This window comes from Pelodiscus sinensis, chromosome 3 (genome assembly GCF_049634645.1).
Source record: "Pelodiscus sinensis isolate JC-2024 chromosome 3, ASM4963464v1, whole genome shotgun sequence".
Lineage (NCBI taxonomy): Eukaryota > Metazoa > Chordata > Testudines > Trionychidae > Pelodiscus > Pelodiscus sinensis.
The window spans coordinates 145,164,830-145,178,320 of record NC_134713.1 but is presented as its reverse complement, the minus strand read 5'-3'; the positions used below and the strand labels follow the sequence as shown (position 1 = coordinate 145,178,320).

Below are 13,491 nucleotides of genomic sequence, written 5' to 3'. Positions count from 1 at the left end.
CATGGGAAGTCTGTGGGGGAGCAGGGACTTGAGCCCAGATTTCTCAACTCTTCAGCTCATGCTCTAACCTTTTTTGGGCCACCCTTTCTCTCTGTTTATTCAGTGAGGCTCTGATCCTGAAATATGCTCCACTCAGGCAAACCCCAAAGTCTGCACTGACCCCTGTTGAATTCAGTAACACTCTATGGAAGCACTCGGGACCCTATGCACAGAAATGTGAGTTATATCCAGACCAGTCTAACAAACACTTAGCCATGTGGTTTACTTTATGTCCCATGAATTGCTCCACTGAAATCATGGAACTATACAGAAAGCAGAACATTAAACATGCTCATAGGTCTTTGCGGGCACAGGGCCATAGTTTCCTCTGTTGTGTCTGAGAAACACAGGAAAGAAAGTTATCCGAAATAATAGGAAAATGTGAGCACACAGTAATAGATCAAGGAACAGAGGTGCAGCTACTGCACATCAATCTATAGTTAACTACGTTTTTAGACTGACTAGTTTTTAAGTTGCTGGTGTCCCTTTGAGCTCTTCCTTGCCTATTAGTCGATAACTGTCCCAAATACTAAGACTAAGTTCATCCTCAGGACTCCCAGTCTCTATGGACTCAAAGCTGACACACTCAGATCTGTTACTGATCTCTAGCCTTGCTCCTGACAGTTTCCCCATAGGGCCAGAATCCAAAATACAATCAGTTTTGTTTTTTGACATGAAAAACAAAAAATCTTGGTCTATCCTTAACCAATACTGTCTGTCCACTGTGGATTATTCTTTTATTTCTGCTGGCAAAAAAGCTGAAATAGATTTATTTCCATGCACTGTTAAGTTCAAATTGGGTAATCAACTGCTTTCATACTGCTTCTCTGAAAGTTAATAAAAGACTTACATGTATATGTTCCTATTTAGAAATGCAGCTTTCTGTGAAGATAAAACATTTTTATTCTGGAGCTGTGGCTGCAAGACCTCCTTTTTTGTTGTACTGTGTCAAGTTCTTAACATATCAGATAAGACATCTAACCAGGAGAAAAGAGCAAGTAAAACAACATTAGCAAGTAAAACCACAAGCTCTTCATGTTAATAAGAACATCTCACACTCACCCCCTTAAGCTTTACACCTTCTAGTTTCTAGGTCCTAAAGTGATATTTAGAATGTAATTACTCTTGCTCCATGACCAAATGAGTCAGAATGTTGCCCTTTCAGATCTCAAAAGAATATCAGCAGGAGGATATACCTTTAACAAGACCCTTCAGTATATTTTATTACAATTCTTCACCTTACAGATAACGAGGTCTTGACCTAAAAAAAAATGCACAATTTAAACAATCCCTTACTCTGCCCAGAGCACAAATTACAATGTTCTCATAGGATGCTGTACCAAACTGTTCAACTATCCAAAGGCTGAATTAAAACATTGGGGAAAATGGAACAGGAAAACTCTTTTGGAGCAGTAAGAATAATAGGGATAAGGGCATCTCTAGCCTTTTCTTTAACTCCTATGGAACTGTTGTGTCTACATCCAGGTCCACACCCCAAAATGTTAGAATGGCTATGTCGGTCAGCGGCATGGAATAAACTACACCAGCATTTCCCAAAGTGTGGTCCGCAGCCCAGTACCAGTCCTTAGAAAAAAATACCGGTCCTCAGAAAAATGATCATGCACGATCCTATTAATTTGTGTGACAGGGTAACAGCACCCCGCACTGCCGAGCGCAGCAGTGCAGCCCTCTTGAGAGAGCCCGCTGCCGCAGCGTATCTCCCGGGCATGCTCCTGGGTGGCGGGGCTAGATCCGGCCGGCGCAGGGACCCAGGGAGAAGACCAGGTGCTGTGCACACCAACGCAGAACACCTGGCACTTGATGCAGCTGGGGGAGCTGGCGCCAGCTGATAAAGTGGCCGGGATTGGGGCCAGGTGGGGGGGGGGTGGCACAACCTGCCTGACAGGTAGGGCCAGCAACACAATTTATTTGCATATTCAACATTTGCTTATGAATATGCAAATAAATGTTACCGATCCTCCAAAAGCTTGTGAATGGGTTCACTGGCCCCCCGTATCAAAAAGATTGGGAACCACTGAAATACACCCAATAACCAAAATAGGTATGCTAGGAAAACACATAGCATTGACACAGCTACATTAACAGAAGAATGATAATAGCTAATGTGAGCATAAACTGAATAAATCCCAGGGGGCTCTGCTGCTACAGCTGCACTGGTATAGCTATATCTCCAAAGCCCATGTTGTATAGACAAGGGCTACATGATTCTGTTCCTACCAGTCAAATCCTGAATCCTCTCCCATATCCCCAGTGTAGAGGACTTTAAACACAATGGAATGTTAAATAATCAGTATAATACATAAATAACCAATAGACCAAGCTATAATCACATATAGTTTCTTCTGTAAGAACACACATCTTATGCTGATGTAAACAGCATGAGTAAGACGAAGCATCCCTGATGTGACAAACTGTGTTGGCAGCTTTCAATTGGAGCAGAGCACAGAGAAAACAGCAAAAGCTGGCAGAGCCACAAAGTACATGCCATTAATGAAGGACTAATTTTGTAATATACAGAAGCTCTACATAGGATGACATATTAAAATCATGCAGAAACATAAGCTGGTGCTGAATATGGCAGCTCATTTGTTAAGCAGAGCATCTGGCTGGGAGCACAAGACAACAGAGCTCTGGGATCTACACCTGCCTATTGGTCCCCTGGGGTAGTTCAAGGTGTTAGCCCTTATCTACAGAACTCCAAACGACCTAGAACCAGCCAACATGAGGGATCACCTCTCTCCCTGTGCCACACTGGGAGTTCTCAAGCTGGATCCACCCCATTATTAAAGAGAAGGAACCTCAGTCAAGACTCTGGACTTGCAATCAAAGCTCGGGATCTTGCTCCCCATTTTGACCAAAGCAGTCTCAAGCTGAAACCTTCTGGGTACAACACAAAAGCCATTGTGAGGGAAGGTTGAGAGTATGTTCTTGAGTGGAAGAGTTGGAGCAAGGGCCTCTTTAGTTTCTTCAATTTACTGGCTGGCTAAGTTAGTCCGATACTCACGCACAAATATTTCATGAAGCTGGGCTCTCAGCACTATATTACTCAGTTATGAAACCTGAAGCTTTTGTCTGACTACTTACAGTTGTTCAAATCTAAAGAAATGATAATACAGTACACTCCATGCAGAAGGTAAGCATGACAACTATGGACCACATAAGCCCGTGGGCATAGAATAATTTCACCCACCGGCAGTATTAACTTGACTATGTAGGAGAAGAGTGTATGTTGATATACCTATGTGCCTGCAAAGATGAGAGTATGAGGACCATAGAACAGTGAGGGCGTGGACATAGAGAGGTCAGATCCAGCCTTTAGAATCCACATTTTGAAAGGGGTTGATAAGCCTCCTAGATCCATGGCATAGTGGTTCACTAGCTTACCATCCTCTGTGGCTGTCACACAAACATGAAGCACCTATTACTTTCACCTGACTTTGTCCCTATTATTAACATGGAAAAGGCTAATTTCTACTTATATGCCAAACCATCTTACATGATGAAATGTTAAAAAACAGACTAGTCAATCTAAAAAAAAATTGTTACAATAACTATACCAGCATTTGTGTGTTGCCCCAGCCTACTCCTATAACTTTACATTCAAATATTCCTATCACCAATGATAATTCTCTCCCTCGTCACTGGGTGAAAGACCCACACAAACTATGGCCCTGGTCCTGCAAAGATTTATGCATATGCTTAACATTCTATTTTCTTTGTTGCTCTCAATGACCTTAGTGGAATTTGTCATAGGACCCGAAATAAAAGCCAAGTGTCTTATATATAACCCCCTCTCCCCTCGTCGTCCCCCCAGTGTGGCTGTCTTTGATACAATCACAAGGAACTGGACTTGATGTGCCAAGTCCCTTCCAGTCCCACACCCTACACAAAGCAAAGCCATTATGCAATCAAATAAAACAAACAGGAAAAGTACTACAGGGGGTGCATAGGGAGGCCAATCCTTTTTAGGATAAACACTGACACCAGAAATTAAGTGACTCTGCTGCTACAGATGCCGAAGGACAGCACTCAAGACAAAAACTAATACAGTAATTCCTCATTTAACACTATAGAAAAGTTTCAGAAAATGACCGTGTTAAGTGAAAACATGTTATGTGGGGTCAATTTTCCCATTGAAAATAATGGAAAAGGTGGGGGTTGCATTTCAAGCAGAGTTGTCTGTTGGGACTGGGACATAAGGTTGAGGGAGAAAGGGGACTGGGTTACAGCAGGGAGGGGAGGTGTTTGGCTCTGGGGAAGGGAAGGGAAGGAGAGGGGGACTGGGTTGGGAGTATGCCCCTGTGACGGGTCTGCTGTGACGCGCACTGCATCTGGCGAGGGGGGGGCGGTCACCAGGGAATGGCGTGGCGAGCGGCAAACCCTCCACCGCTTTGCAGGGAGGCGGGGGAAGCCCCATGCAGCTGCTGGCAACGGGCTGGCAGGGGAAATCGTGTTATTCTGGGGACAGTCGTGTAATTCAAAAAACGTTCCCTAAAAAAAAAAAATCATGCTATCGCGAAAACGTGTTAAGCAGGCACGTGTTAAATGAGGAATTACTGTAAAAATTTCTAGATCAGGTCACATGCCATCAGGTAAGCTATTTTTTTCTCTTGAGGGATCAAAAACTCAGGAATAAAACTAATTTTATTTACAGAACTGATTGTTCTCCCAATTCTAAATCAGTATTCAGGGCTGGTAAGTGTATGCTCTTGAAAAGTTCTGTCAGTATTCCAGGCTTGGCACTGAAAATTAAGTTGAGGGAGGCAGGGCATGGAAAGAAAAGTGTGCTACTAATGGATTGCTTTTAATTTATTTATTTGATTGAAAACATTGGGCCAGAATTCCTTCCCTCCCACAGTGAGCCCTGCAGCAAAAGTTAAAGGGAAAGAACTTTCCTGTCACATTGGAGGATGTGCAGAGGGAGGGAGGCAAATAATAGGCTCCATAAAAATCTGAGTAACTCTTTAAAACACATCAATTATAATACTCAACTGAGGAGAGAGAATATAGCTTACCACACATAATAATTCTCAAAATATAGGAATCTGTGCCAAGCGTTCTACCAAGGAACAGATTATTGTTTAATATGGTTATCATAAAAGTTGGTTGCAATCCACTTCAAGATGACTTCCACTGGACTGCTAGAAATATGAGTTTATACTAATCTTACAAACAAAAATTATCAGTAATATTCACTGACCTTACCTTTTTAAGTCCCCAAAACAGAGTATCTTTTTCCAATTCAAATTCTCTTTCAAGTTCCTCTTCATATTCTGTTGAGAATAATACCCCGCATTAATAACTGCTCACCAAGAAAAACAAGAATCAGTAGGCCTGCCACATTAGTTTTAAACAGTATGAAATTCTTTATATCTACCTCAAAAACACATGAATACTGTAAGCAGGAATAGAGGTTCTTTATGTGGGAAAAAAATCAAGAGGGGAAAGGAGGGCACAATTTTTACATATAACCAAAATAGTCACTACTGTGCTCTCTAGTTTTTTGACCCTCGCACATTCTAGATTTCTGGCTGAGGTATGCATAGTCATCTCAACCCAGCATTTGATCCATGCAGGCCTATCACGCAAAGTGACCCAACTCCACCATACATTCAGCACACTGAATCTCCATGTACTGACTACACAGACACTCAACCTCCACTCACACAGTTCTGCTGTGTTGGAAGCCTTCCACTGCATTTCATCCTTAATGCATATTTTACCCTATTTCTAAATTTCTCACAAAAACAAAACAGGCAAATACATTGGCTCATGGTCTGTTTCCATGCACACAAAGCCAATTACTTCCATGACCAAAATCTAAGCACTGGTGTGATACTACGCTCACCGTGCAGTAAAAGATGAGAGAAGAGAAGGGTTTTTTTCCTTATAAAACAAACTAAATGTCATCACACATATATATCCCTCCCTAAACACTATAAGGTATGAACTATTCACAGCAACTGATCACTTAATACCACAAGACACCTCAGATTTAAAAACCTAAACAAAACAGGTGAGGGCATAGATTCTATAAAAAGTACACACAGACCATGAAATATTTAGCAGGTACAGTTGAACTATTCCCACAAGTGCATTCCAATCAAATTAATTGTCCTCTAAGTCCACTTCAGATTCCAACTGAGGATAAGCTGCCTCAGAAATTCAAGGGTTTAAATGTGCTTAGTTGAGAAAAACCTTGAAGTGAAAGGCTAAATCCCTGATGACTCACACCTCGTATTTTCTATTAAACTTCAATATCTAAAGTTCAAGGGAACAAAGTTTCTGCCTCTGACTTTACTCTGGTAATCCAGTACTACTGAGTACAGAATACCTATGAAGATATTTTTAGTTTGTACTGAAATGGGAGCAAGTGTTTGTAGAAGCAGCAATGGAAATGTGCTGTTCTATATTTGTACACAAAACCTAGTCTTCCATTAATAATGCTTAACACGGAAATAGCACTTTATTCATTCAAAACGCTGCAGATACAATCAGATCTTGCAGCAGGCCTGTGAGGTAAGCAAATCAGTTTTATGCCTTGTTTACAAATGGGAAGACAGAACAGTGACAGAACCTCAAAGCCGCAAACCAAGTAAATCATAGAATCACAAGGCTGGAAGAAACCTCAGGAGGTCATTGAGTCCAGCCCCCCGCCCAGAGCAGGACCAGCCCTAAAGGAGAGAAGCAGGATTAGAACTCTAGCCACTCAAGTGAAACACGTCAGCTTCCATTTGTTAAATCAATTTACTGAAGTGCCAAGACCTACAGCATTCAGATCATTTTCTTCAAGTGGATTCCCTATGATCTTCAATGGTTTCTATTTCACCTTTTAATTAAATCATATTCAGACTCAGAGGAACCATAACAGAATGGATTATCTTCCTGCAAAACTGCAATTATGGTCAAAGTTACACTGTCCATACCTGGCCACTAACTGTACACACAGCTGGCCTGTGTGAATTGTGTGATTTTATCAATGTTACCCTCCTTCTTCCCCCTACTGTTTGCTGCATCTAATCTTAATTTATAATCTGATCCTGCTCCAAGAGCATGAACTCTTGTGCCTTTATAGAGCCTCTAACCAATAAAGCTTTGTGTTCACACACAGGTCTACTCACACAGTACAGCTTGCAGGGCAAGAGCATTAGACTGTGAGCTATTCAGAGTAGGAATCTCCTTTTCCTGTGTGTTTCAGTCAGGGGCTCGTCCTGATTGAGGCTCTGGGTGCTAACAGAATACAAATAATAAATCAGAATAATAATTAAACAGAAAGTAAAAATTAATTGGTACTGTAGCAATTCACAAAGCAAGTCCCAGACTACCTGAAGAGGCAACTATCATAAAGAGACAACAAAAAAAAACTCAACATACTATCAGCAAATTATACAGAAAACAGCATGGCTTTATTTTAACCCCAGGACCTGAAGAGTCATCCATAGGGCATATTCTGAATACAGTTGCAAAGAATTAAGTGTTGGCTAGTTCACTAATCTTTCCATACAAAAGATTTTGGTGCTAGGAATTATAATCTCAGATGAAATTATGTTATTATATAGGGTTGGTTTATCTGACTAAGCATAAAACATGAAGTATATACTGATCTTCAATTCCAGTGTTTTAGGCTTGTTTGAGATCTCCCTCTAGTGGGAAAAATAAAGCACAGGACTTAAATATAACTTCAATAAAATAATAATGATCTTTGTAATCCTTTTCAGAGAAAATATCATGAAGAATCAATTTTTTTTAAGTGCTTCTACTTACTATCTGGAATAGATCCTGCATACTCTTACACACATACTTCACCTTACTCATGCAGTGTGTAATTCACTAATTGTTTAGCTGACAAAAAAAATTATTGACTACATGATTAATCGATGAGCTACCACTCAGTCTCGGCTCCTCGCTGCAGCTCTGGGACTTGGAGAGCCTGGTCTAGGCATATGAACTCACATGACCTCTGCTCTATGGTGTCCAGACATTCCTCCTTGCTAGTGCAGTCATATGAGGTCCAGCCCTTCAGCTGAGCCCTGGACAGTCTATCCTTCCAGAGTTGTCAATGACCACAAACTGTCCTCTGGATGTGGTAAAGTTCTGGTCTTCAAGACAGTTTATGGTTAACTGTGCCCTCATAGGCGAATATGAAAGAGTGGTGGAAGGGTATGAAGATCTGAGGTCATCTGATCAGCCAGCTTTTCCTAGAGCTAAGGACTGGAGGTCTCTCCTTGCAGCTCTGCCACCAACTATACTATGCCCTCCACTTCCTCATCTCTCAGTATTATGGTGAAGCTGACTGAGTCCCCACTAGTTCCCTGGCCTTGAGCAGCACATAATGTAGTTTGTATACCCCATCACAATAGGAAATACAGGTAGCCGAGTTGGCAGGAACAGCGAATGAAGAACTAATTACACACAAAGGGCCTTTACCTGCATGTAGTACATGGTCAATTTCACATACTGTGATTAGTCCCACTGACTTCAGTTGAACTAATCTTACAGTGTGTAAAGTTACTTTAACTTACAGTGTGTAAAGCGCTTAAGCACATTCTTTTCCCAAACTGTGGTCCAGATAGGCATGTGTGAAAGACACTGGCATTGATTTTATAATACCTGTGCACAATTTCAGGCTATGGTTAGTAAAGCTATAAAGAGGGAGAGGACAGTGAAGCTGCAGAAAAAGCAGAAGCATTCCTGAAATAGTCTCTTGTGGCATTTTGAGAGAGAGAAAGTTCTGCAGCAGTAGGGGGGAAAAAGGATCACTAAAAAGTCCTACACAAAAATTTTAGACTATTATTTACAGCAATATTTGTGGTATGTGGCCCATGTTAAATGATTGATGCTTCTCAATGCCAGCACAGAAGCTGTTACAGTAATTCCTTTTGCTATGACTAGCTCATAGATCTATATGAGTTATCAGTCAAGTATGTACTTCTTCCCAGACACAGAACGGTTTGCTGCTCAAGTATGGAAAACTGACAAAAGAACTCTCTTTATTACAGATGTTAAAGGCTAACTGGTTAAGGGTGATGTTTACCAGGTAACAGTTAACTGGCATCCAGGAGCAGCCCCTCCCCATAGGTGGAAGGCTGTTCCAGCCCCACCGTGCCCCCTGTGCAGGGCTGCCAGCAGGTAGCAGGGGCTGCTCTAGCCTGACCCCAGCAGGCAGGGTGAGCCAGACTCCCGCTCACTCTTTTACATAGTTAAATGCAGTTTTAGCACAGCGTTTAACCATTTAGCCAATGAAATGGGATTTTACATCCCTACTGTTAATTTGAGCGATTACGCTAAATGTCAGACACTACAAGAGAAAAATATAATCTCCTTCCCTTGCTAATTCTGCAACCTTGAGTTAGACTGGGCAACTCTCATTAGGGAGCATTTACTCACATGAATTGTGCCAATGACCTCTCCGGGCTTTCAATCAGTTCTGAAGAGCATAAGTGTTTGCAAGACTGAGCACTGAGTGACTTGCTCAAAGCTACAAAAATAAAGTGTCAGAAAGCAGAACTCAAAAGTTCCTGGATTCTAGTCCTGTGGCCAGACCTCTCCTGTCTCTCAAAAATTGTAATATAGGACCTGATCTTGCAAATACTTGTGCATGTACTAAGCTTTAAGCACATCTGTAGATTTAAACAAGACTACTCAGACTAGAAGTGAAACACTTATGTAAATATGCAGAAAATCAGGACCTCATTTCTCAGGTGAAATATATTACAAAATTATTTTAAAAAACATTTATTCTCATACATAACATTTATAGTTTGATCAATCAAGGCAATATAGCTTTTAATCACAAATGTCAAGATACTTCTTTCCAACTGTCCTCCAAATGCCCTTAAACACAAGCTCTGAAAAAGCTTGCGCAACCTGCAACCTCTTATTTATTTTATACTGTTAATTCGTAGTAAGAGAGGGTATAAGTACCTTCAGTTCAAGAGTCTCAGAGGGAAACACTCTTGGAGCCTGCCTGGAAATGCATTAAATACGAAAACGTAGCTAATAACTGTCTATCATGAACCTCAAAGGCAAGAAACAACAACAAGAATAAATATGGCAGCCTTACTGACTTACCTCTGGAGACTTTGTATACTTCATAGAAGGAATAAAAGTGGAAGCCAAATGAAAGAAGCAAGTAAAGAAACATTTCCCATAGTGGCAGCATCGCTACTTGCAACATAAGTTTCTCTGGTCTCTAGTTCTCCTAGATGATGTCCTTATTGTTAGATCCTTAAAAAACAGTAAGAAATTACACATAGTTCGGTATGGTGTGCATTTAACAGCAACAACCAGTTGAAAAAGATGGACTATCATAAATCTAGTCTGATATACTGAAGTATTTATAAGATAATTATGAATCCTTTGCTTTTTGGGTGGGTATAATTTTCTTATTGTTTTCTGACATAAGACTGCTACACTTAGCAACTTTTTGGCTTTTAAATATTTCTTAACATGACAAAGTCTCATTATAATAAAGCAGTGGTTCAAACTTTTTTCCATCTCCCTCTCAACTGCATGAATCATAGAATCCTAGGGCTGGAAGAGACCTCAGGAGGTCATCAAGTCCAGCCCCTGCCAAAAGCAGGACCAATCCCAACTAAATCATCCCAGCTAGGGCTTTGTCAAGCTGATACTTAAAACCCTGTAGGGAAGGGGATTCCACCACCTCCCTAGGGAGCCTATTCCAGTACTTCACCACCCTCCTTTAATTTAATTCTGTAGACACTAACAAGTACATTGCAGTTCTATGGCTATCCACAGGCTACCATATGAGAACTGCTTTAGATATTGCAGCACTGAGAGCCTGATCCAAAGCTCACTGAAATCAATGGCAATATTCTCATTGATGTTACTGGGACCCTGTAAGAGAACCTCAGTCAGATGGCTACAAATAATTATTTGAAGACTCATTTTAGCTCAATATTAGGACAAGTTCTCCCAGTGCAAATCCCAACAGATCAAACTGCTGAAATCAATGCCCTGTTTGTGGTTCACACTCCTCGTGTAATTATGCTGTTTAGTAAATCCTTGCTGAAACAGTATGTAGGAAATCCACCTGGCAGGCTGTGTTGTGTTGCACACTTGTGGCTTGAATGTATCAATGGCAATGACTAACATTTTCCAAATATCACTGGGCTGAGTACACAAATATAACATGAGGGTGGAAGGAAAATGGGGGTCAGCAAAGTCTCTCTCTAAATACAGGCAGTCCCCGAGTTACGCGGATCCGACTTATGTCGGATCCGCAGTTACGAACGGGGTTTGCTCCGCGTCTCCCTGGTCTCCTGGAGACCAGCAGACCAGGGAGACGGGGAGCAAAGCCTCTGAGGACGCCGGCAGTGGGACAGCCGCGGCGCGTCTGGGCTGTCCCGCTGCCCACGTGCTCCGCGTCTCCCTGGTCTGCTGGTCTTCAGCAGACCAGGGAGACGCGGAGCAAAGCCGCGGAGGACCCGGGCGGCAGGACCACGGTGCGTCTCGGTCCGCCGCCCACGTCTCCCTGGTCTGCTGGAGGGGGGGGGGGGGCGCGCAGCTAGTACGCCCCCCCTCCCCCCCCCCAGCAGACCAGGCTTTTCTCCGGACACCTGTGGTGGAGCGGCTGGGGCGCTGCCGGTTGGTCCCGCAGCGCCACTCTGGGCGCTACTGGACCAACCCAGCAGCACCCCAGCTGCTCTGCCCCAGGCGTCCTGATTCAGCCACTGCTGGTCAGTTTCTGGACCAACCCGGCAGCACCCCAGCTGCTCTGCCCCAGGCATCCCCAAGTCAGCCGCTGCTGAAACTGACCAGCGCTGACTACAGGAAGCCCGAGGCAGAGTTGCTCTGCCCCGGGCTTCCTGGAATCAGCTGCTGATCAGTTTCAGCAGCAGCTGACTTAGGGACGCCTGGGGTTCTTAAGTTGAATCTGTATGTAAGTCGGAACTGGCGTCCAGATTCAGCCTGTTGAAACTGATCAGCGGCTGATTCCAGGAAGCCTGGGACAGAGCAACTCTGCCTCGGGCTTCCTGTAGTCAGCTGCTGGTCAGTTTCAGCAGCGGCTGAATCTGGACGCCAGTTCCGACTTACATACAGATTCAACTTAAGAACAAACCTACAGTCCCTATCTTGTACATAACCCGGGGACTGCCTATGGTGAGCTATTGACTTTTTGAAAACAAATTGTTAAACCACTGAGGGCCCAATCCTACCCTATTCATACATAGTAAACCCAAATTAATTTAAACAGAAATTTTGTCTGGTAAATCATGCAGGACCAAGCCATAAAGTTCTTCTCCTACTCCCCCAAAATATAATTTTAAAAAGAGTAGCGGGGGTACCCAGATAGTTGTCATCATAAGTGTCTCTCCTTCCTTTAGCGCTGAGGGACCTGATCTTCCAGTCTTCACTCAAAAGCCACCCTTCCCCCAAAGCCTCTCATTTAAATTAGTGGATATCTGCCTGGAAAAGAACTGCATGATTTGATCCCAAAGCCTTGAGCTTGCAATAAACTCAAGTTAGACATCCAAACTCCTGCATACAAGACAGATCTCATTTCAGGATTAGGGTCTAACTGTTTAACAGTGGGGTTTCTCTGATGCACCATCATACAATTATTAATACAATTCAGGCTAAAGTACGGTCTATAAATTAGTACATTTAAAATAGCATGTGCATTATTGTAGCGGTTCTGTTTTCTGATTTCCCAGGTGTTGAGAACTGTAATAGAGTTATTTAAAAACAAACAGAAACAGCAGATAAAGTCCGTTGATTGTAAACTTGGACTATTTATTAAGTGCAATAGATAACGTTTTATAAATCTAAATAAATACTCCAATTCTGAAATCTAACCCACAAGAACAGACTCCTAAAACCATACAAAGTCCCACAGAAGTCCATAGGTCTTTGTATGGTGAGGTACCTCTGCCCACATGCTTACCTTTACATAGTGAACCACCCCCACTAGGGCTATTTAGAGTAGGGATGTAAACGATTAGCCAACTATCCAATAATCATTTGTTTATCAGATAGCCTTTTCACTAGTCGATATCCCCCTCCCCCCTTTGCTGCCTCAATGACACCCCAAGGCAGTATTTCAAAGTTGCAGCCGCTGCACAGCTGATGCGCTGATCAGCTGTGTGGCAGGTGCCCCTTTAAAATGCAGCGTCTGTGCCTTTCAAAGGGGCAGCCTTGGAGGCCGGGTGTCAGCTGGGACTCCCCAGCTGATCCCAGGGTCCCCGCAGCATTTCCCTGGAACCCAGGATCACCTGGAGATTCCCCAGCTGACCCCGAGCTCCTGTGCGCCTTTGAAAGGCACAGAGGCAGCAGTTTCAAAGGGGAAGCCACCCACTTCCCCGGAACATTTCACAGGAGCAATACAGAAATGCCTATCGACTAGTCGATGGAAATTCCATTGACTAGCTGGCTAGTCAATTAACCGCATTTTAATATCCTTAATTCAGA

At 42.8% G+C, this 13,491-nt stretch overlaps 1 protein-coding gene across 8 annotated transcripts in view; it reads right to left on the bottom strand.

Moving 5' to 3' along the window:
• Positions 1 to 13,491, bottom strand: part of HHAT (hedgehog acyltransferase) — a 361,176-nt gene that overhangs the window by 346,128 nt on the left and 1,557 nt on the right. For 3 of the 8 annotated variants that reach the window (XM_014580487.3, XM_075925124.1, XM_006136901.4), the window contains exons 2-3: positions 10,132 to 10,287; positions 5,266 to 5,333 (exon numbers count right to left, since the gene is read on the bottom strand). In XM_014580487.3, coding sequence (XP_014435973.2) covers positions 5,266 to 5,333; positions 10,132 to 10,237 — 174 coding nt within the window. In that variant the 5' untranslated portion in view covers positions 10,238 to 10,287. Of the gene's footprint in view, positions 1 to 889; positions 1,017 to 5,265; positions 5,334 to 7,181; positions 7,291 to 10,131; positions 10,288 to 13,491 lie in introns of all 8 variants that reach the window. The other 5 variants (XM_075925129.1, XM_075925127.1, XM_075925126.1 and 2 more) reach the window with 5 other exon arrangements.